Raw genomic sequence first — 23,852 nt, forward strand, 5'->3', positions numbered from 1 at the left:
AGGTCATGCAGTCCAATCCCTTCATTAGTCGGTCAAAAAGCATCTATTATGTACGTACTGTGCACCAGTCACTGTGAATGAGTGAGTGATCAAAGCCCTTTGTCCATTGCATACAAATACAGAAAGTGAAACAATCCCAGATTTCAAGGAACTTACCTCACACATGAGAAAACTGAGGCCCTGGGAGGCAGGGTGACTCGCCCACCATCACACACTGAGTACCTAGCAGATTCAGGGTTCCAACTCAGGTCTCTGCTTCCAAAGTCACCTCTGCTAAACTTCTGGTACCTGCTAAGGATCTCTCCAAGGTCTTTAAATCCTGTCAGCACCAATCCCTGGGGATACTGTATATACATTATTGACTTGTCTTGGCTAAAGAGCTGAGGGTTAACCCAAGCCCCTTTATGCTTTCCCACACTGGCCTTCCTCCCCTGGGGTGGCTCATGAAGATTCCTAGGCCTCAGGAAGGGACCAGTGCCTGCTGGGGAGATAGGATCATGCTTGGACTTTTTATTGCTGACTTGACTTGGGATTCTTTTCTCATTGCTTGCCTGAAATAGCATTTGTCAAACTGGAGTACAGAAAAACTGCAACTGTCCTGGCAGCTGGAGAGGTCCACGAAGGCAGAGCTTCCCATGAGCAGAGGCTGACCAGCAAAGTACAGTGAGATTAGCAAAAGGGCTGGGTGTGCTCTGGACACTAGGCCTTGAGAACAGCACAGCGACTGGGTGTGCCTTGGATGCCAAGCCTGGAGGGTCAGATATAGTAAGGGGCCTGGGTGACAGAGGCTCTGCCTCTCCCTTTCCCTAGCAGGGTTGGGAGGCTCAGGGAGGGAGCACTCTCAGCTACCACCCCTCTTCTGGGACCTTCCCTCTGACTTGCACAGCTAACTCCTAAAGGAGACCAATGGCCATTCCCTTCTAAGGGCTCTCGGCACACTCATTCCTGGGCCGTATTCTCCCTTTTCTATGGGGTAAAGACACTGGGCTTGGGTCACCCCACTCCATCTATTGGTTAAACTCTGAATGGGGAGGTTGGCTCTGCTAGAAACCTGTTCAAAGAAACAGGACAGCCTTGGCTGCAATTTCACTCTGTGGGCTGCCTTTCTGAGTCATAGAAATAATCCAGCCCCCAGCAGTTCATTCATTGCCTTCAAAGACAAAGGAAATGACTAACGTAGTCTAGAGCTAGCTTTCCAGCAGAGAGAAAGAGAGCGAGAGACAGAGAGAGACAGAGAGAGACAGAGACAGAGAGGGAGAGACAGACAGAGAGGAGGGAGAGAGAGGGTGAGAGAGAGACACACACACAGATGGAGCAGAGAGGGAAAGACAGAGAGGAGGGGCAAGAGAGAGAGACAGAAAGGGAAAGAGACAGACAGAGAGAGAGAGAGACAGAGAGACAGAAACAGAGAGACAGAGAGACTCCTTGTAGTCTGAAAAATTTTCTGGTTTTTCTGGACCTCTGATAGCTAGAATTTTCTGTTCTAAGCTAGAAATATCCAATTTCCTAGCTGATTGCCGTATCCTTTGCCTGTGACTTCAGGGATGTGAAACCAAGCAGACCCACCTGCAGGAGGGCCCCTGTCCTCCCTATCAAGTGCCTGAGCTGTTTGCATCCCTGGAGCTGCTGTGACTGCCAAGAGACCAAGCTGCCCTGGCTTGGGGGCAACCTTGAGCGCCCTACAAGTCCTCGGCCACTAAGGACTCTCTTTTGCTGACATCCTGGCCAAGGATCCCTGGTGGCATCCCTCTCCTATCATGCTTTAGAGGTATTAGCTCAAGCCTTGGTGTGAGTGGGCTGCCCTAATTCAGAGGTGCCAGGAGCTCACTGCGTGTCCCTGCTTCCTGCTTCCTTGTTAAGTCCTTCCCGTCACTGGGCCAAATAAAAGCGCCACTTGCTTCCAGAATTGACTGGCTTGTCCACATAGTTCTTCTGTCCATCTAGCCCTTTGGTCTCAGCCATGGACTCTGGCACTCTGCCTCCAGCCCTTCTTGTGCCAACCCCCCTCAGCTTCCCCACAACTCTGGCCCTGATCCTTAGGGCTCCATTTTCTTGAAGCAGTAGCAAACAGATGGCTGACCAGGAGTCATCTTGAAGCTCCTACCAGGGCCAAGAGGAAAAGTCTAAGGAAAGAGGACAGGAAAGGGAGAGAGGCAGGGCTGAGGGCCTGGCGCACTTACGTGGAGAAGGCGTTGTTCTGTTTCTCACAGCGGATCCCCTTGCAGTTATCAGGCTCATCAGAGGCTCTGGTCTCATAATAAAAGTAAAGCTGGTTCAGTCCATTGGCAAAAGCCAGCAGGACCAGGCAATAGATAAAGAGGAATTTGAGGATGTCAAGCAACATGCGCCCCAAGGAGATCTGCAAAGGCCCCAGGTGGGAGTTGGCTGTGAACAGGGATATGAGGCGCAAGGAACTTAAAATGTTGGAGATCGCAAAGAGGGCTTCTGCAATCAGGGTTGGGTGCCACATTTCCCATTCCTCCCTGGGACGAGAACCATTGTACTGAAAGAAATAATAAATGAAGACAGTGAGCATTTGCGGGGCCATCCCACTCCCCTCCCCAACACTAATGCCCATGCATAAATCAGGCAGCCATGTACACAGTAATACCCCAACAGTCAATGCCACCGACACTCTTCTCACCACCTCAACCAAGGAGGCCCTCATTAATCCTTTCCCCAGGGCCAACCTCCTGGGATGAAAGGGCTTTATCAATGGTAACTACTCAACCACAAGTAATTACCCCCCAACCACTGGGGGTGGAGGCCTTCTTTACACTGGGAAAGTGCACTCAGTAAAGCCAGGCTCTCCAGATTCCCCACATTGTTAATAACCAGTTTTTATTCTAAGAGGGCAGGAGCCAGGCCTAGGGGCCCCTAACTGAGAAGCCTCATGTGCTATCAGCTGCCATCCAGCCCTGGGAACCCCCGATTTCTGACCTCCAATCAATCAGTCAATAAACATCAAGTGCCTACTATGTGCAAGGTCATTGTGCTAAGCACTTGGGATACAAAAAGAGGCAAAAGGCAGTCGTTGCCCTCAAGGAGCACACAATTTAATGGACAGTACAGCTGAACATGTCCATTCAAAGTGCAAGACCTAGCAAGCCTAAGCAGGAGGTGGCAGGAGAAATGCATGCCAGGGTGGCTGGAACGTGAGAGGGACAGTTTCCTACTCTAGAATTCAACCCTTGAGCTCCTGCTCACACTGGTGCTGGAGTCAGGAAGCTCTGGGTTCCAATCCAGGCCCAAGTGCTTACTGGCTGTGAGACTGTGGCTGAGCTGGCATCTAACTGGACCCAAGTCTCCCCATTCTGGTGTCCGTGGCACAGCTGTGCCTGGATTCTGCCCCAGTACCCCAGACATCCTCAACCTCAACTGCCTTATCTGGAAAGTGGAGGTAACAATACTTTTGCTACCTCCCTAACAAGATTCTGATGGGAAAGCTCTTGGCCAACCTCAAAGTATCATAGGGAGGTGTTATTAGAGGCAGTATGGAAAGAATGCTGGGCTTGGAAGTGAGGAGATGAGTTCAAATCCTCATTCTGCTATTTACTCCCTGTGTGACCTTGGGCAAGTCACTTCTCCTTGGGCCTCAATTTCCTTATCTGTAAATGTGTGTGTGTGTGTGTGTGTGTGTGTGTGTGTGTGTGAGAATTTAGATGATCTCTAAGGTTCCTTCTTGCTTGAAACAAGCTGGCTCCAGTGCTCACTACCTACATGACCTTAGCCAAGTCCTTCCTCTCCGGCTCTTAGTTTTTGCATCTGTAAAATGGGGGCAACAGCATTTGCATTTCCTAACTTCCAAGAGCATTGTAAAGAAAACACTTTATAAAGCCAAAAGTGCCTTAGAAACAGCTGTCTTGATTATTCTGGGATAGAATGATGACACTACTGAGTCCAGGGGTGAGGTGTGAATTCTATCCCTGCCACTATCCCTGCCTGAGAGTGTGACTGTGGGCAAGTCACTTCATTTCCCAGAGAAGGAGTATGGCCCAATGGAAAGAAGTCTGGACGGGGAGTCAGAAGTGCCAGGGTGTGCTCCAGCCCCAGCCCTTCTGCTGGAACTTTCCTGGGCCTCACTTGACTTGACAAGTGCTAAGGTCCCTTCTAGCTACAAATTGATGACCCTCCAGGCAAATCTCTCAGACTCTAGAGGGGGTTGCCAAACAACATCAGTGCAGGGAGTCCCCACACACTGATGAAGGTTGTCACAGGCCTGCCCCGCCCCCTGCCATTACTGTGGCCCTGCTTTTCATCATGACCTTCCAAACACCGTAGGGATGCCAGCTGTTGGGGATTCAGGTCTGGCTTTAGTTGCTATGTGCTTCTGGGGGCCCTTAGCCCCCACTGAAGGCAGCTAATGCCTGCCCCTCTCCACTTTTCAGATTTCATTAAGTGTCATGCTCCTCAGAGCCTTTTGGAGTCTCTAGACTGGGCAGGATGCCGAGCCTAGAGGCCATGAGCTTGTTTTCATATTGTGATCACAGAGAATTGGTCTCTGCTATCATCTTCTGTATTTTCTGCATTTAAGCAAATGATACTAAGAAGGCGTCTGTTGGCTTCACCAGACTGCTGGACAAGGGAGTCCGGGACACAGCAAAGGGGAAGAACAAAGCTGTTGCAGAAAGTTGGGGCCCAGCTGATCACTTTGATGGAAAGAGGCATTCTGGGGTGAGTGCTGCCTTTAAGCCCTTCCCAAATCTGAAACATCCCAGTTGCAGAAGATGGACCACACACGATGCCCTCCCTCAGCTGCATCTGGGCAGCTGCTGCTTCTTCCCCTGTGCTTTGTGGTCCCGAGCACAGAGGGAGCTGCCTTTATGCTCACCCTCTGATCAGAGCCTGGGAGTTGGGACAGTGTGGCCAAGTGTGCTGTGCCAGAGAGAGCATGCTGACTTTACAGAGGAGGACATGAGCCCAGAGGGCAGGAATCTGCTCAAGGCCAAACCGAGAATAATAGCAACAGGGGCGACTTCCTTGAGGGTTTAGTCATTTGCCACACACTCGTGTGCCAACCCTTAGTACCCCAAAGGCTCAGGGAGGGCAGGCCCAGTTTTTTTTCTGACCTTTGTACCTCCAGGGTCCATCATAGCACACAACAGGTGCTTAGCTGGATCAAGCAGTGCTATGAACATTACTCCTGTTTGATAGAAGCTGAGACTTAGCAAGTGACAGATGTAGGAATCACAGTTTGTTCAGGAAGGCCATTGATAATTGGAGGCCAAAAGGGTGGGGAAGAGCCTGGTCTCCAGTCCAGACTCAGGCAGGACATGAGAGTCACTTCCAAGAATTTGTCACATGGAACAGGGATTGACCCCAGAGGGGAGAGCCAGGAGCAATGGGCTGAAGGCTGAATAGCAGGAAAAGTTTGCCAAGGAGACTTGTCCAAAGTGCAATGAGCTGCCCTGCAAACTGACTCTGAAATTCTTGGATTCTGTGACCTCCTGAGACTCAATGCCTCTGCCCTGCCTCCTTCTTAGCTCACTGACCTCCACACAACTGGCCTCACACTGAAATGCGTTCTGTGTCAGGATGGAGAAGTACTGAGAGCCAGGTAACTCAGCCTGCCAGATCTTCCAATCATCTTTCTAGGTCTATGCTGCAAACACGAAAGCACATCAAGGCTGGGGGCATAAGGGAATGTCTTCCTGTCTGCCTGCTGGCAGCTCTGGCTGTGTGAGCCACTCAGAGAGGAAAATAAAGGGCTTAAGTGACAAACCTTTGGCAAATCTTGTGAGTGTGTGTATCCAGAGCTGTAACTAGGGTGGGCCACTGGAGCTTTGTACCCTGACTTTCATTCATATTCAGCCACATTCTTTGGTGACATTGAATCTTTCGTTCCCTACAAATGATATGCAAAGAGCAGGAGGCAGCCAGGTAGAAAGAGCAAGCTCTGGCTAGAAAAGGGACAGGAATCTCAATAGTCAGCAGAGTATGGGAGAAATGCAAGGATGTACGTATGGCGGGATTGGGATGGCTCTACGGGGAGAGGAGAAAGGACTTAGGGAATGGAGATGGCTCTGGGGGTAGGAGGAGGGCTTGGGGGGAGGGGAGGGGACTTAGGGGATGGAGATGGCTGAGGGGGATGAGGAGGGCTCTTGGTGACTACCCCAGAAGGAAACATAGGAATAGGCCACTGCTCTGGGGGGATGGAGAGGAAGCTAAACTGTCCCAGTAGGGAGGGAATCAGAGGCTCTTCTGTCCTGGCTTCCAGGGAATTTGTTAAGGGAGGTTCTCTGAGTCCAGTGAGGTCATGCGTCACCCCTGGAAGATCAAAATTCTGGGTGTGAGGTCACTTGATCCTTTACTTCAGTTCACCCTGGGGCTTCTGGGAAAGTCCCTCCTAAGGCAAAAGTATTTGTCAGTTGGCAGCCATGTTTCTTGCTTTGAGGGATTTCTTCATCCATGAGTGGGTGCACTACGGTGTTGCCTACTACTGACTTGGGGCAATAAGGACTGGCATTTGCCCAGGATTATTGAGTTGGGTGGGATCTCAGAGGAAACCTCCTAACAAGCCTGTGAAAGGGGTTTCTCAAGTGCTTATTGGACTGGATTAGAGACCTCAAGAGGCGATGCGACTTATTCAGGGTCACTCAACTCTTAGGTGTTAGAGGTGGGATTTGAACCCAGCTCTTTCTGCCTCTGTCATCGATGCCATCTGTGCTGTGGAACAATCAAATGCTGGCCAGTATTCCCCTTACAGAAGGTGATGGTGGTATCGCCACCACCACTACCACCTGACACAGAGCTATCAAAAGTTTACAAAGGCCCCTAAAGACAATATCTTATTGTTAACCCCATTTTACAAATCATATGTGGCCCACCCAAAGGGAAGGAGATGACTGAGGCTACATCCTGTAGAATCTGGCTCCCAGAATTTGTTGTTAGAGAAATTGAGGCGGCTCTAGTGGGGAGCACGGTGAGAGGGTGGGTGGGTGGCTGCCCCGGATGACCTCATGATTGGCTACCCAAATATAGGAATTCATGGCAGACTTCCTTGGCCCATTCACTGCTGCCTGGGAAAGCCCTGCCCAAGCAGCTGGCTGCAGCCCAGCAGAATGTAAATTCTTGGAAGGCAGGGAGTGTTTGGGTTTTGTCTTTCTGTCCCCAGTGCTGAGCACATAGTAGGTAAATCATAAATTGAATTGAATTGCCCTGATGGGGAGCTGAAAGCTGGGGCTTATGAGGCTGTTGATACATTTCCCCTGAGACCCAGATCCTGCCTCTCCCCTCCCCAACTCACCCCCTCCCTAACTTGCCCCCCCCAAGTGCTAAGGCTTCATGGAAGAATTCCAAGTCACCGTGCCTGACACATTTCTTAAGAGACAGAGATGCCAAAATACCTTGACGTAGGCAACAATTTTCAGTGAGATTGTTGCCAGATAGAGTGAGTTCATGGCAAAATCCATCAGGTTCCACCAGTCATGGATATACTCATTGAAGCCGCCATCCCACATCTCCTTAATTTCTCCCCAAATGAAACCTGAAGGAAAGGTGGGAAAAGGTATTATTTCTAAAGCAGAGACCAAGCAAAATCTTCACAAGAGGAAGACAGGAGAGGCAAACAAAATTGATGATTTGTGAAAAGTTTGAGATTTCCCTTGGGGCTATAGAACCAGGCTCACCAACTCTATTCAGTTGATGACGGGCAGCCTGTGGACTTCATGTAGCCTCCATGGGCAACAGACCCATTGACAACTACCCTCCGAGTCCCACTAGGGGTGGTGGGATTCTCTTGCAAGTAGCAGGGGATGGGCCAGGACAGCCTAGGAAGAGGAGTCACCCAATTAATGGAATTTCTGAGGTGGCAAAGAGACCACTGGCCCTCCTCTCCCTGTTGACTGATGCCAGAAGTCCCACCATTAGCACTTGAGTCCATTTGTGGGGGTGCATACTCTCTGGTGGGCTCCTAAACAACTTGTGGTCATTTGCTCCTGTGTGAATGAAGCTGCTGAAAGTCAGCCCAGTTACCAATGCCAGGATTCCAGCTTAACTGCCCAGTCATAGATCACAGTGATATCACCCCTTTCAGCAGGGGTGGGGTGGCAGGCCCTTTGCGGAACTTCACACACAGAATCTCGGAGCTGGAAGGGGTCTCAGTGGCCATCTACTCTAACCTATCCTTGAACATAATTCCCTCCACAATATCCCTGAAAGGAGGTTTGAGCCCTTTGAGACAGCTCTGACTGCCATCCAGCCTAAATCTGTCTCTGCAGTCTTGCCCTCACCCCTCGCCATGCTCCTACTTCTGTCTTGCGGAGCCCAGAACAATCCCCTTTTCATACAACAAGTGTTTGAATACTCGAGGACAGCTAGCACGTCCATCCCTCGCTCACCCCTCCTAGCCCCCAATCTTCTCTTCTTAAGGATAAACAGTTCCTTCAACTTCCTGCTGAGCTTGGTCAGCAGGAGCCTGTCAGCTCCGTTCCTGGCATGGCTATGCCAGGAGCTGGAATGTGGAGCCCAGGTCAATGAAGGTCTTGGCTGGAATGAGCTGTTGGGAAGCCTGATCTCTTAGTGACTTACCTAGAACCCAAGGCAGTATCATCCACTCCACCACAGTGGGCGGCGGCCCCTGCACATGCAGGTCTGTCCTGACTATGTGCTGGGACGCCAGGAGCAGCATGAAGAGGAAGGTCAGGTAGGAGGCCGTGTGGCAGATGAACTTGATAAACGGTTTTTTGATGAAGAGCCCAAGGTTGCTCCTGGGGGCGACCAAGTAGGCTATAGACAGCATGGGGAACAGAAGGCCAATGGTGATGCAGGTCAACATCTTGACTCCCCAGTGTCTACGTCGCCAGCCTGGGAAGCCATCATACCACAGTGTGGCCAGCAGCTGCTGACAGTTTGGCTGAGCAACAAACTGAAAAGAGAAGAGGCAGAGTTAGGTGTCAAGGACACCATGGGGGCTCCCCTCCCCCACCCCAGTCATCTCCAGACTAGGGTTGTGCATCTAGGACTTCTGGGCCTGCTTTGCATCAAGAATGGCTTTGTAGGCCCAGCTGGAGGATTGAGTTTTCTCCACAAGTAATTCTGTTTCTATTAACCGCCACCACCACCACCACCACCACCACCACCACCACCACAACAATAAAAAAGCACCATGTTCAAATTTGTGCCTTGGCATTTTTCCTGACTGTTCACTGTAGCATGAGAACGGAGGAGTGGAACGGAAGCCGGTTCTGTAGGACCTGGGCCCAGTCTTGCCTTCATTTGGGGATATGTGCCCATAAGATAAAAGGCAGGGTGAGTGAACTGTGGGCTGGGAAGGCAGATGCTGTTGCCAGTGACCCAAGGAGGGCCCTGCTCCCTGTTTTTCCTTTGCCATTGCATACAGTAAGGCTGACCAAAACCTGAGCTACCTGAGGCTTCCCTAGACTAGCCCTCATCTTGCCAATCTGATGACTGTTGTGACAGGAGGAAGAGTCATTTCAGTCATCTTCCTCTCTGGTTAGCTCAGCGTCCTCTGCTGTGGGCCCTTCCCCTTGTCCTTGGGCAGAGTCTTGTTGATTGGGCTCTATTAGAAGCTGTTGGAAGACTCAAGTCTCCATGTGAAACAAAGGGCTGGGCCACAACCACTGTTTCGGGGTCAGTGAAGTCTCCAATCCTTGCCATCGCTATCAGAGTGCTTCTCAACTTTCTCAGGTGGGATCCTGGCAGTCAGAGGCTGCAGGGGCCTGATAAACAGGGACACAGCCCATACAGGAGACTGACTGGGAGGGAAAAGTGAGAGGTTCTCATTTTCTCCTCTGTGGTCATTCCTCCTAAGTCATTCCCCAGACATTCCTTGTGGACACCAACCAGCTCCTGGGTAGCAAGACTGCCCTCCAAAAGACACACGCTGAGAAAAAGCACACTCCAGGGCAGGAACAGGCCAGTGCTGGTGGCTTGCCCTCTAGTCAGCTCCTCCCTTGGTTTCCAGTGGGATTTGGAAAGCTCTTTGGGCAGAAGTCACTGAATTCAGCTCCCTTGCAGTCTGCCTTCTATTGCACAGCTTCCCTAGTCTAGACAAATGACAAAGAGGGGTGGAAAATGTTTGGGGCCAAAATTTTAATAGCCTATAGGAGACGCAGCGAGATTTGATTTAAAGGCAGTCTACAAAATGTCAGTGATTAATAATTAAAGACTCATTGACTTCACGGGGGATCCTCCAGCCGCTACTTCTTAGCAAGTGGCTCAATTGGAAACTGCAATGTCTACCATTGAACTGCGATCGTGCCTACATCCTGCTTCCCACGCACATTAGCTCCCGGCCAGCCACCAGACAGTCGAAACAATCACTCTTCTTAGTTTTAAGCCCAGAAAACTGTCCTCCTCTGCCCAACAACTAAGCCGAAGTGAACCAACCTTTTCTTTCAGTTACTTTCAAGAGAATGGTTCTAGGAGGATAAGGGAATTCCATTGCTGCTGTCCGTGGTCCTAAAAATGTCTGTATCTTGTTCTCCCCACTCCACCCCCGTGGCTTTCTCTCTGCCCCCTCCATCTCTTCACATCATCCCAGCACACAGTCAGCCCACATTCCCCCTCCTCTCATCTTGGTAAAGAATCAGATCTTGAAGGAATCTAGCTACATACCCATCCAAGCCTCACTGAGATGGAAAAAATGGGGAATTTGCCCAATTTGCTAGCAAGGCCACTGGATCTAGCAACAGAAGGCCTGGGTTTTAGTCCCAGCTTTGGCACTAATTTGCTCTGTGACCTTGGACAAGTCCTTTCCACTCTCTGGTCCTCGGTTTTCCTCTATGTAAAATGAGAGGATTGACTAAATTGTTTTTCAGTTCCTTTCAACTTTAAAGCTCTGACCTCAGGCTAAGAAACACAGGCTTATTATATCCCTACTTCCCTCTGAGATAAATGACCATTCCTGTCCTCTAGCGTGGCTACTAACTTTCCCCACCAGATTGAGTCCTGAAAGCCACTAACTCTTGAAGCAGTTTGCTTTAGAATTTGTTGGAGCCATTTTTTTTAGACGTATTTGGAGGGGTTTGGGGGAGAGCTCAAGCAAGTCACTGCTTTTACTCTGCCATCTTGGCTCTGCCCCATCTTGAAACAGTTGGATGGCACAGTGGATAGAGGACTGGGCCTGGGGTCAGGAAGATGCGAGTTCAAATTTAGCCTCAGACACATACCAATTGTGTGACCATGGGCAAGTCACTCAACTGTAAAATGAGGATAATAACAGTACCTATCTTGCAGGGTTGTTTTGAGGATCAAATGTGATAAGAAGTGTAAAGCACTTGGCATGGTGCCAGGTACATGGTAAATTATTTCTCTTTATCTCTCTCTCCCTCTCCTTCTCCCTCCCCTTCCATCTGAATGTGGGAGACATCTTAGGAGCTGTCTGCCCCTCCGGACTCTGGTATTCATTTTACTGTCCATTTATCTTGGTCCTGGCCAAGTCCCTGGGGCTGATATTTAAACTGGCAGCATCCATCTTTTCTTGCCTTGCTCCTGGTTTGGCAGTAGATTGGGATTCTGACAGGGCTGGGGGAAGGGGGAAGAAGGTTGATATCTTTGCTGTTTCTCCTGCCAGAAGCAGTGCTAGACTGTGAGCATTCTGCTATAATGAAGGTGCCTTGAGCTTATGAATAAAGGTCATTTGGATCGCTGCCTGGTAGCCAAGATAACAACGTTTGTGAGCTCAGAAGTGATGTTACAGAGCCACGGCATCTCCATGCTGGAAGGCAGCCCAGCAGCCACCTAATCTAAGGTGAAGCTGACCAGACTCCCTTGGCCAATGTTCCCAACAAGGGCACCTCCCCCACTCTTCTGCCAGGACAGCCTGGGCCACTTGGGGACAATGGAATTGTTGAGTTTTCCCAACATCAAAGTGAACATGGCCCCCCTCACTGCTCCAGGTTCTGCTCTCTAGGGCCCAACAGAATCAGGTTAATCCCTGTTCCACATGCCAGTTCTTCAAAAGCTAAAAACAAATAAAGAAAAAACCAACAAACCTTCTCTTCTTCTGGGTAAACATTCACAGTTCCCTCAAAAGATCCTCATATGGCACGAGCACAAGGCCCTTTAGTATTCTGGTCGTCTTCCTCTGGTCACCCTCCAACTTGTCAATGTCCTCAAATCATGGCACCCAGACCTGAACACAATCTGCCGGATGTGGTCTAACCAGTGCATGCACCCAAAGTACAGAGGGATTATAACCTCCTTAAGCTTGTGGTCCATCAGTACCCCCAGGACTTTTTCAGATAAACTGCTGCCTGACCATGCCTTCCCCATCCATGTGTTTGTTCACAGTCTAGCACAGTCTGGCAGGAGAAACAGCAAAGATATCAACCTTCTTCCCCCTTCCCCCAGCCCTGTCAGAATCCCAATCTACTGCCCAACCAGGAGCAAGGCAAGAAAAGATGGATGCTGCCAGTTTACATATCGGCCCCAGGGACTTGGCCAGGACCAGGATAAATGGGCAGTAAAATGAACACCAGAGCCAGGAGGGGCAGACAGCTCCCGAGATGTGTCTCCTACACTCAGGAGCTGTTATTAGTCCACAGCTGATCTCAATAATGCCTCAGAAGCAGAAGTTACAGAAACGAGATCAGATGATCACCCAGGCCCCAGCAGGCAGCAGGTCAGGGTTCCTCAAAGAGCGGAGACATAGTAACGTGGTTCTTCCAGAGTCTCCCCCAGGGAGTGAGCACCAACAGACCGGGGCTGCCTCTTGTTTCCCAAAGCCCATATTCCTATACTTAGAAGTGTGTGTGTGTGTGTGTGTGTGTGTGTGTGCCCACGTGCATGCGCTCTAGCACATGTAAGCAGAGCTGTTTACTGCAGGGAAGAGCTCCATGGTGAGGAAGCCCCATAAGCTGCAGCCTAACAATGCAGGGGTATCTAGGGGCCTGCCAGAGCAGTTGCCCCACTGGGCATGCCAGACTGCAGCCTGAGCCCTTCTTCTGAAGTTGAAACAGCTGGCTGGGGGTGGGGAGAGGGAGAAAGCCATACCCAGCTCCTTCCAGGGTTCCTGTGCTTCCTGACACTGGACGATTGAACTGTCAATCAACAGCAGGCCAGCCAATGATATTGATGGGTGTGGTCTCTTTCCACTTCATCTGTATGTATGCCACAGCTATTTCTGGGGCCCCCTGAGTACAAACATCTTGCATCCATGGGAATGCATGGGATCATATGGGAGAGTGACACAGGGTGCATGTATGTGTGAAGGGGTGAGGACAGGGTGGGAAGAGGGCCTCTGAAAATAGGAAACCAGGACTAGAGACACATGAATAGGACCAGATCGTAAATCTTCCTTGAGTCGGTACAGCTGTGGCCTTGAAGGAAAGGGAATGTAGGAAGGGATGTGAAGACGAACAGCTGGTCTCTGGGCTCCAAAGCAACTAGGCCACTTCTACTGGGAGTAGGAAGCATGGCCCCACCTTAAAAAGAGGCAAGTGGAGTAGACCAAAGGATAGATAACCTAAAATGAGGGGCACAGATCTGGGCAGGAGAAGACATGACAAGCCTGGAGGGCAACCTTCGAGGCAGCTCAGTCAACCTGTTCCTGCCCCTAAATCCTTTCTGCAGCACCCTGAAACACTCTTTTCTCGATGACCTTGAGTGAAGGGTGTCCTACCATCTCCCAGGGCAGCCTACTCTACTTGGGGCACTTATGATTGCTAGGAAGGCTTTTCTGACATGGAGCCAAAATCTGCCACTTTGGCAATGGGTGACTCTACTACCCCTTGGTGGTTGCTCAGAAGTTCCGAGTTCTGTTTTTCAGGGGCTAAGGTGAAATAACCAAATCTTGTTTCTTTTTCCACAACATTTCTCACCCACCTCCATCCGCTCTTCTCTTCTACCATCCTAATGTAGGCCCTCAAATCGCCTCTCTCCTGGACTATTGTAATGGCCTCCTAACTGGTCTCCCTGACTCCAGTCTCATCCCGTTCCAATCCATTGTCTGATCAGTTGCCGAAGTGATTTTTATAAAGCACAGGTCTGACCACATAACCTCCACCCCATTTACTCAACTCCAGTTGGTTCCCTGATGGCATATAAACATCTTTAGAACCCAGCTCCTTCTTACCTTTTCACTCTTCTTACACATCACCCCCCCCAACCTCCTCCACCTTCATGAAGCCTGCCATCTGCCCATATTGGCCTGGACTCGGTATTCCTGTCTCTGTGTCTTTGAATTATCCCCCATCCCTGGAATGTTCTTCTTCCTTACTTTTGCCTATTAGAACCTCCAACTTCCTGCACCCAGTTACTAGTGCCATCCCCTCGAAGATTTCTCGGATCCACTCGGAATGTGGCTTGTGTACACCTATTTATGTGCATATTGTATCCCCAGTAGAATGTAAGCTCCTCGAGGGGAGTCACTGGTTTTGCTTTGCCTCTGTATCCTCGGTGCCCAGCACAGTGCCTGGCACATAGCATTTGGCTCTGAGTCTCTGCTCCCGAGTACTTCAAGGGCCATCACCTGAAAGAAGAATTTGACTTTTTCAGGTGAACTAGAAACAATGGCAGAGGAGTTGATTTTGTCCTGGTGGCAGGCGTCCCCAAGCAGAACGAGCTGCCTCAGGAGCTGGTGGGTCCCTCCTTCTAGAAGGGGACCATGAAACACGGGCTAGGAAATGTCCTGGGAAATCCATGGGGATCTGTGGCCAGGAGGAACCTGCCTCGGACCTCCCTTCCAGCTCACAGAGTCTAGGGTTTGGCCAAAGGCTTGTGGGTCACAAATCTCCCCCTAGCTGGCCCTGCTAGGGGGCCTGGATTTTTCCTCATTCCTTGGGGTTGTTAGTGTTGAAAAACGAATGCTGTTACCTCAGGGATGGGGGTGGGCGTGGGGGACGAAATGGCACATTTACTCCTCAGCAGGCCTTAAGTTGCTCGGGATTAGTCAGGGAACTAATTAGTTAGCAAACCTCAGAAGTCTGGAGGCAAGAAATGCCTCCACTTGAGGCTAGGTGAAGAGAGAAGAGGGAGGGCAGGCCAGTGGGGGGAGGGCCACAGGATGGGGTCTGGGAAGGGGGAACAGAGGGGGTTTCCCTGAGGGGCTCAGCTCAGGCCTGGGTCAGTCCTCACTACCTGCGCTTAGCCAAGGCCTGCTCTGGCCAGAAGTCTGCCAAGGACCTGCCGGCAGCAGCTCCCTTCTCTTTTCCCTCTGCAATGCCTCAGCTCTCCATGGGGCCCTGTGCCCTGCCTAGGTCTTTGGCACAAGTAATGCTGTTTTGTGGTACCCCCTCCTGGGCCCTGAGGATGCTGTTTGGTAATGGACAGCCCCCACAGAGAAGAACTACCCTCCACCCACGCCTCCAAAAATACCACTTTCCCTTTTCCTCAGCAGCCAGGTCTCCAGTGCTCAGACTTCATTCTAGGCCAGCAAGGGCGATGTTCTCTGAGCCCCTCACCAACCTGTTCTAAATGAGCAGCTGCCTTTGATTGTTATTCTGTGCCTGATGAGCCTGGGAGGAAAGGCTGCTGGCCTTACTGCCAACAGAAGGCGTCCATCTCACCTCCCTACCAGGCTGCCCAGGCCATTTGAATCCACAGGTGTTTCCTGAGACCCTGCTGGGGGCCGGGCCCAGTGAGCTGGCTGCCCCACCCAGGGCAAGAGGGGAGCTCCCTGTCCACTTGACGAGCACCCCCCACCCCTGCTGCAAGTGAAGCCCTGAGCTGACCACCTCAGGCAATGGATGTGCCAGGGGAGGGTGGACGTTTCCAGAAGGGAACACTCAAGGTAGGATCCAGTTGCCATGGAGGGTTGGCGTGCCAAGCTTCCTTGAAGGATGGGAATCAGGATCAGAGACATCAGAATTGTAAGGGCTGTCGGGGGCTGTCTAGTCTAAATCTCTCATTTGAAGAGCCTGGAGAGGCTGAATCACCCAGGGGCATTCAGCTCATAAATGGCAAAGGTAGAAACCAAGGCCAGGGCCTTGGACTCCAAAGCCAGAGGTCTTTCCACTGTTACACAAAGAGGATTTAGAGTCACAAAAGGGGGAAAGAGGGAGAATCTTCTAGGGCAGAAGTGCTATCTAGGGAATGGGGGCAGCAGAGATGGGTAAGTCCAAGGCCTGTGCAGGGGAGTAGTGGGAGCTAAGGTTGTAGAAGCAGGGTGGGGTCAGGCTTGAGAGCCTTATCATCCAGTAACGCTTATTAATCCGGCAGGTAAGACGCAGAATGGGGTTGGCCATCTTATACTTGGAAGTCCTGCTTCTAACACATATTAGTTCTGTGACCACGAGCAAATCATTTAACTTTGTAGGGCCCTGGACACCAAGACACTTTAAGTAATAGACGGGGTGCTAATCTGCATCAGTGAAAGGAGTTTCCATACCAGGAGTTCTCATGTTGATGAAATCACAGATCCAGTAAATCAGAATGGGGAAGCCATATGGGGTAGTGAAAGGAATGCTGGGAAGTAGAGAAGGCATAGTTAGGTAGCAGTTTGTCTGAAAAAGATCCTGGGGTTTTAGTGTACCGTAATCTTTAGATTAGTTACCACTAAGATATGACACTCCAGAAAGCCAGTGGGATCTTGGGCTGCACTGAGAGGCCTAGTGGCCTGGTCTAAGGAGACAGTCACCCCATGGGGGGCCATCACTGGATCACATCTGGGTGCCATGTTTTGGGAAGGAGCCAAGTAAACTGGAGCATGTCTAAAGGAGTACAAAGAAGGTAGTGAAAGGCCTTGAGCTGGTGTTATTCTATGTAGACTGGGAGAAAGAACTGGGGATGTCCAGCCTTGAAAAGCCATAGGAAGAGCTCGAGGGTGTGCGTGTGTGTGTGTGTGTGTGTGTGTGTGTGTGTGTGTGTGTGGTGTCTTTAAGTGCCTGGAGCACCATCACATGCCAGAGGGACTCACGTGGTTGTGCTCCGCCCAGAGGCCAGAAGCCATCCTACTCGTGAAGCCAAGCATGGAGTGGCCCGTTTCACTTTGGGATGGTCCCCCACAGTGAAGAGCTGCAGGCAGAAGCAGCATGACCCCTTGGCAAAGATGTTGTCAGAAGGTTTGCCTTGGAGGTGACCTCTGTGCTCCATTCAGTGTAGACCGGGAGCAGCCAGCACTTGAGAGCAGTGTAACCTTGGGCAAGCCAGTTAATTTTTCTGAGCCTCCGTTTTCTCCTTTGCAAAATGAATGTCCTCTTACTGGCCCCATGGTATTATTGGGATTCAATTGCCTTTGAGGGCTCTGGAAACATTAGCGATCATCACAGCTCCTTTCCTGTCTGCACAGAGATCTGTTCTGGGCTCCTCAGGAAGCCTGGAGAGAGGCACCATTCAAACAGAGCTCCCCCCAAGGAGCAGAGTTTGCTATGTTGGCAGTTTTCAGCACAGGACTCCAGCCCACTCAGGCTATGAGGCAGAGCCCTAGCCCTCTTGGCCCCATTGGGGAACCTAGAGCTGAGCTCTCCTGTGCTCCTCCCCCAGGCTTCTGTGCCCACATAGCACTGCTTCTTACCCAGGGAGAGACGGATAATTTTGCTGGATGGCCTGGCAGGGGCTCATGTGCAAGCCTGAGTCACTAGGTGTGATGTCTGCCCCTTCTCAACACCAGAGGGAAGAGGATTCAGAGCCTAGGCCTTTAAGGTTGACAAAACGCTCCCTGCTGATGTCCACAGCATCCGTGGGAGGTTCAGAGGCTCAGAGCTTGGAGCTGGGAGGGAGCTCGAGGCCACATAATCCAATCCTTTGTTTTACAGAGGAGGAAACAGAAGCTTGGGGAATTGAAGTAATGCCCAAGGTCACCCAGGTGGCAGAGCCAGGATTCAAACTCACTTCCCCTGACTCAAAGACTAGCATTCTCCTCAACTGTATTTCTGGGTCTCCTCACTGCAGCTGCTCTTAGTATCTATTTGAAATATGAGGACATTGAGTCACAGAGAGGTTAAGTGATTTACCTGCCCTGGCAGGTGACTGAGAAGGGTTTTGGACACAAGTTTTGGGGGCTCCCAGTCCAGTACCTGGTTCCATATGCTGATCCGCTGGTGCCTGGAATAGGCCACGAGTTCGTGTAGTAGATGGACAGGGGAGCCACAAAGCATCACATCTCATTGGAGGACCCAAGAAACACGGTTCTTCCTCAGGAACGTGCAGGGGGACACTCGGGTTCCAAGTTTGCCTTGCTATGATGAAGCAGGCCACAAGCCCCTCATGGAGAAGTGAGAAAGTGTGGGCTAGATCCTGAAAGTGTCTCCAAGGGGACAGACTGTGGTCACCACTAGACTTAATGGAGTGTAGGAGAGCAGAGATGACCCCTCCCCTCATGCTCCTTGTACTAGCTGGCATTAGAGTGGTGAGGGACATCCTCCAGCACACAAATGGATGGCCTCGCCAAGTGGCCAACCGCTCTCCCTCTCTGCTTAACACAGGTGTTTGGGAGGTTTGAATCTGAGTACCTGAACTGTGTTGTTTTTGGCCTACCTTCTTCAGACCAAAAAGGTTTGAGCTGAAAAGTATTTACAAGCTCCTAAACCATGTTGACTATTTATGGGATTTTATTCCTTCTGTAAGATCACAATTTAAGGATATTACGTTATGTTATTGTTCAACCCCATTTGGGGTTTTCTTGGGAAAGGTGCCGGAGCGGTTTGCCATTTCCTTCTCCAGCTCATTTTACAGATGAGGAAACTGAGGCAAACAAGGTGAAGTGACTTGTCCAGGGTCACACAGCTAGTGAGTATTTGGGGCTGGAGTTGACCTCAGGTCTTCCTGACTCCAGGCCTGGCCTCTGTGCACTCTAGCGTCACCTGGCTACTCTGTATATTGTGCCATTCCTGTACGATTCAACTCCACTGAAAGGCAGTGTTTATAGGAGATGGGGGTTAAGCTCGAGTCTGACTGGATAAATCCACTTTGACTTCTTAGACTAATGCCATAAATGACATCTTAGGGGCCAGGAGAGAGAGGTGGCCATTCCTGGGTCACTCCAGAGGACCATCCGCTTTGGCGATAAGCATGTGCTAAACAGCTCTCGTGCCTTACTGCTGGAGAGGGCCAGCTGCTTGCTCAGCACCGCCCCCTGGTGGTTAAACTTGTATCTCACAGGATAGGTGAGGGGAAAACCTTTAAACCTTAAAGCACTATAGAGAAGGGAATTTTTTTTTGACAGGGGGAGTGGTAGTTGTAAACTGATCCCTATTTTTGCCCATCTGAGGGGAAAGGAGACTACCTGTTCCTTCCGTGCTGTTTACAAACATGTTCTAGTCCCCTTCAGCAGACCCTACCACACCTGCTAGTGACAGTCTTATATCAGTCTTCTCCTCAACCAAACTCCTTGAAAAAAAAAAAAAAAAAAGATGCTAGATGCCTCAGCTTCCTCTCTCACTTTCATAAAGGACTGAAAAATTGGAAGAGTAAATAAGATAGGGACTCTAGAAAACAACCGAATGGGAAACAAAAGGAGAGTGAATGAAAAAATCCCCAGACTTCCTGAAAACTGTTCCCAAACAAAACAATCTCAAGAAATCAGAAAAGAAAGCTGGCCAGAACAGGTAGAGCCCAAGGGCCAAGAGAAAACAGACCCACTTGTCACTGCAAAGTGAACTCACCTGAAAATGTCATAGCCCAAACCCAGAGTTGTTAAGTCAAAGTAAAAATATTGCAAGCAGCCAGACAAAAAGGAGACCAAATACCAAGGAAGCACAATCAGGATTATGCAGTACTTAAGAGCAAATACGCCTCCTCTGAAAGATAAAGACTCCCCCTCAAGCAAGATGAGCTTACCCTGCAAAAGTGAGTATAATTCTACAGGGGGGACAAATGGACCTTTAATACAAATAGAGGGGTTACAACCATTTCTGTTGAGAAAACCAGAGCTGGGTATGGAATTTTTGAAATGCAAATTCAGGAGACAAGAGGAACCTAGAAATCTAAGGATGAGAGCAATTTGAAGGCATTATATGATGATTTCCTAATGGGGGAAGAAACCTTTGTTCCTTCAAAACCCCAAAGTCTTCCAGAAGGTACAGAGGACAGAATGAGGGACTGGGGAGAGTTTTGTACTGTTTTGTTTAATTTAAGAGAGTAAAGGAAAGGAAGAGGAAAAGAAATATATTAGGGAAGAAAGAACAACCTAACTTACTCCTCCTCATAATTGGGGCACTGGGAAAAAGAACATACACACAAACAAAGCACGGTGTTTATTTATGTTAAAAAATAAGCACAGGAATCAATAGACCTTTTTTTCAATGTGGAAATGGCATGGTAATTAGTAAATAGCATTGTAAATAGCAATGGTGAATAGTAGCTATTAAAAACCAAGAAGTAGCACTGTCAGGAATAGAAAAACACAACAGCTAACACTGATATAGCACCTACTACGTGCCAGGCATTGTGCTAAGCACTTCACAATGATTATCTCATTGGAACCTCACAACAACCCTGGGAGGAAGGTGCTACATTTATCCCCATTTTACACTTGAGGAAACTGAGGCAGACAGAAGAAAAGTGACTTGCCCAGAGTCACACAGCTATAAGCGTCTCAGTTCAAATTTGACCTCGGGCCTTCCTGACTCCAGGCTCTGCACTTTCGTGTACTGTGTGGTGTCCTGTAGCTGCTTCAGTAAGGGTCCTTCCAATAAGATTATAAAGCAAGGTCTGTCATTCGCACTATTATATGAAAAAATTCTACAAATGCTAGTTACAGCTCTTCACCATGCTGGGTGGCTTCCTCTGAATGCTCTCCAGCTTACTGATGTCCTTCTTAAACCATGGAGCTGAGAACTAATCTCCAGATGAGGTCTGATGAGGGCAGAGTACAATGGCCCCATTAGCTCCCTATTCCTAGGAGCTCTGGCCCTCTGAGGCAGCTCCGTGGTACAATGCATAGAACAGCTGGGTCTGGAGTCAGGAAGACCCAAGTTCAAATGAGCTCATACATTTACTAGTCATGTGAGCCTGGCCAAGTCACTTAATTTCTGTCTGCCTCAGTTTCCTCATGTGTAAAATGGGGATAATAATAGTATCTCCTCCTAGAGTGCTTGTGAGGATCAAATGAGATAATATTTATAAAGTGCTTAGCACAGTGCCTGACACACAGTAGGTGTTTAATGAATGTTTGTTTCTTTCCTTCTTTCTCAAGGAGCCCAAGTTGGCATTAGCCTTTTTAGCGGCCACATCATACGGCTCATTCATACCTAGCTTGCCATCTAGTCAAACTCCCAAATCCCTTTCAGTACATTTGCTCTCTATCCATGCCTTCCTCACTTTAGGTTCTTGGAATTGATTATTTGTTCCCAAATGCAAGAGTTTACATTTATCCCAATGCTGAAGCCTGCCTGACTTGGTCACCACCCACTCACTATTAGCTGTTTTTCCCCAAATGTGAGGAACATACTGATTAGTCCTTCATCAAACTCATTGATAGAAGTGTGGCCTAGCCTGGAGTATTCCAGAGGGGGCTTCCTCACCCATTGACATTGAACCATGAACAGCCACTCTTTGCTTCTGGTCATCTGATCTCACCTCCTTTGAGCTTCTGGTTGATAGAGGCAGACTGAACAGAAGGCAATCTGAAAGGAGAAGGCACTAGCATCTGGGAGATGGGGAAAGGCCCCCTGCAGTAGGTTTGAGCTGAGTTTTGAAGGAAGCCTGGGAAACTAAGAGGTAGAAGGAAGGGAGCAGAGCATTCCAGGACTGGGGGACAGCCAGTATGAAGGCATGGAGCCTGGAGATAGAGATGGTTCCCATAAGGCGCTTACTGTTTGACTGCAGGGCCTAGGCCCCAGATTCGGGATGTCCCAGATGCGGATGACCACTGGGGTTCCTGGCATGAATGTAGAGGAGTAATCCAGACCTGCCACTTGAGTGACTGACCAGGCCTCAACACATGGGAAGGGCTCTCTCGGACAGCAGCTTGGAAACCTCAACAAACATTTCTTCAGTTACAACAAGCATTTGCTAAAAACCCATGTGCCAGACACTGTGCTAGTGTGGGGAGCCCAAAGACAGCAACGAAACAGTCATTGACCTCAAGGACCTTACATTTTACTGGGGCAGGGAACAGTAGCACAACACAAAAAATGTGCCAGACACACAAAGGGTCAGTGCTGAGAGCTGTACCTAAGCTACGGACTCTGGGAGGTGAAGCTTAGAAAGGAACGCAGTCCACACATGGCAGATCCCCTGTTCAAAGGCACTGAAGTGGGGGATGGAAGAAGACGAAACAAGTGGCACTGAGGCAGGATGAAGGTCAATGTGTTCTCTCCTCCCTGCCAACCCATAATGGCTCAGGGTAGGATGGGCAGCTGCCTTCAAAGGGTGTCTAGATTCAAGAGCAGGCGGTTAACCGCATTTCTCTCCCTCCAAGTCACCCCTTCCCCTGTGGGCTGGCCAGGTCATGCCCTGGACGCAACAGACGTTTCCCTTTGAGAAGCCAAGGACCCATGTGAATGAGCACCAGATGCCGCAAAGACCTAAACCTAGGAGTTGGGCACTCTGGGCTTCCTTGTGCCACCCGGGCATCGATAACCTCTATTCATCCGCTCAACTCATCACCAGGATTTATTCCCCTATAACAACAAAGATAATGAATTTCGCCAAGACTTAAGATTCACAAGCTAATATTTGTATAGTGCTTTGACAAGGAAAAGCATTATTAACTACTAGTTGCATTTTATGAACAAATTAATATACACTTTCATTACCATAGCTGAGCAATTGCAAATCATTATGGTAATTAGCTTCCTCTCTGCCTTGGCTGGTGAACATCTGCCCTGATATTCAGGGTCAGGAGGTCTGGGTGTTGGCAGGAATTCAGTAGCAGGCAGTCAGGTGGGAACACCAAGCTGTTTGTTCGCTCAGGGAGAAGACAAGAGCAGCATTTGGAATGAGATGAGCTAGAAAAGGCTCTGAGGTTAGAAGACATTAGAACCAGCCTCCAGGGATGGTGCATGGGCCTGACGCTGCTCAGAGCAGGACAATTGTCCCATTCCCAGCTGCAGGGCTTACTTGTGGTTGAGGCAGGCAGATGCAAGTCCTGCAATGAGAGAAAAGGCTGGAGAGAGAAGCCAGAGTAAATTGTGGGCATGGGCAAAGCCATTGAAAGCTCAGCAACAGGGGAGTGATGTGATGAGCCTTCCAGAAGAGGGAATTTGTCTTCTGTGCAGAATGGGCTGGTGGAGTCTGGGGTGCGGCTGGCAGCAGGGAAGATAGCCAGGAAGCTGGTGCAGCAATTCAGAGGGCAAGAGCTTAGGGCCTGGGGGCAGGCGGGGAATGGGAAAAGGAAGATAATGGTATGGGAGACCTTGCAAAGGGACCACAGAGAAACCTTGGTGATCTATGGGCGGGACAAAGAGCAGAGGGGAGATCAAGACGTCAGAGATTCCTTGGAGCGCTCCAGCCGGGGCGACCAGAAGGATGGATACAAACAAGGAAGCCCAGAGGGGAAGCTGGTTGGAGAGGAAGAGGATGAAGTCAGGCCAAAACGAATTCCATTTGGAGGGACAGAATCACACTTCAAGTGTGAGAGGTGAAACCATTCCCTTTGTTCTTATAGCAACTCAATAGCAGCGACCTATTCCCAAGTTACCCGTGACAGGGAGGGCTATGGGATGTCTCTCAGACGAGCGAGGTAAGAGGAAGGAGCCTTTGCTTTGGAGGTGGTGCTATTAGTGACAGCAAACATGAATATCATTCGGCTAGTTAAGAGGGTGGGGTGGGGTGGGACAGAACCATGGAGACTCTGGGTTACCTGAAAAGTATGGAACCAAATGACTAAAGGGGTAAGGTCAGAACAGACAAGGTTTCAGGGGGCAGAGCCTCAAGTGGCCTGTTCTATTAAATAGTTTAGGAAGACCTTTTAGCGACTTCTGGCCCCAGCCTGTGAATGGCTCTGGGGTGGCAGGGAGAACGGAGCATCCTGGCCCTCCTTTTCCCCCAAACATTTGATTGACTAG

At 49.8% G+C, this 23,852-nt stretch overlaps 1 protein-coding gene across 1 annotated transcript in view; it reads right to left on the reverse strand.

Moving 5' to 3' along the window:
* TRPC5 (transient receptor potential cation channel subfamily C member 5) overlaps nucleotides 1-23,852 on the reverse strand; it is a 75,894-nt gene that overhangs the window by 30,897 nt on the left and 21,145 nt on the right. The window contains exons 3-5 of the mRNA XM_027835528.1: nucleotides 8,530-8,866; nucleotides 7,347-7,486; nucleotides 2,181-2,503 (exon numbers count right to left, since the gene is read on the reverse strand). Of these exons, the coding sequence (XP_027691329.1) occupies nucleotides 2,181-2,503; nucleotides 7,347-7,486; nucleotides 8,530-8,866 (800 nt within the window). The remainder of the gene's footprint in view (nucleotides 1-2,180; nucleotides 2,504-7,346; nucleotides 7,487-8,529; nucleotides 8,867-23,852) is intronic.

The sequence above is a fragment of the Vombatus ursinus genome, unplaced genomic scaffold, assembly GCF_900497805.2.
Source record: "Vombatus ursinus unplaced genomic scaffold, bare-nosed wombat genome assembly UNPS02004337.1, whole genome shotgun sequence".
NCBI lineage: Eukaryota > Metazoa > Chordata > Mammalia > Diprotodontia > Vombatidae > Vombatus > Vombatus ursinus.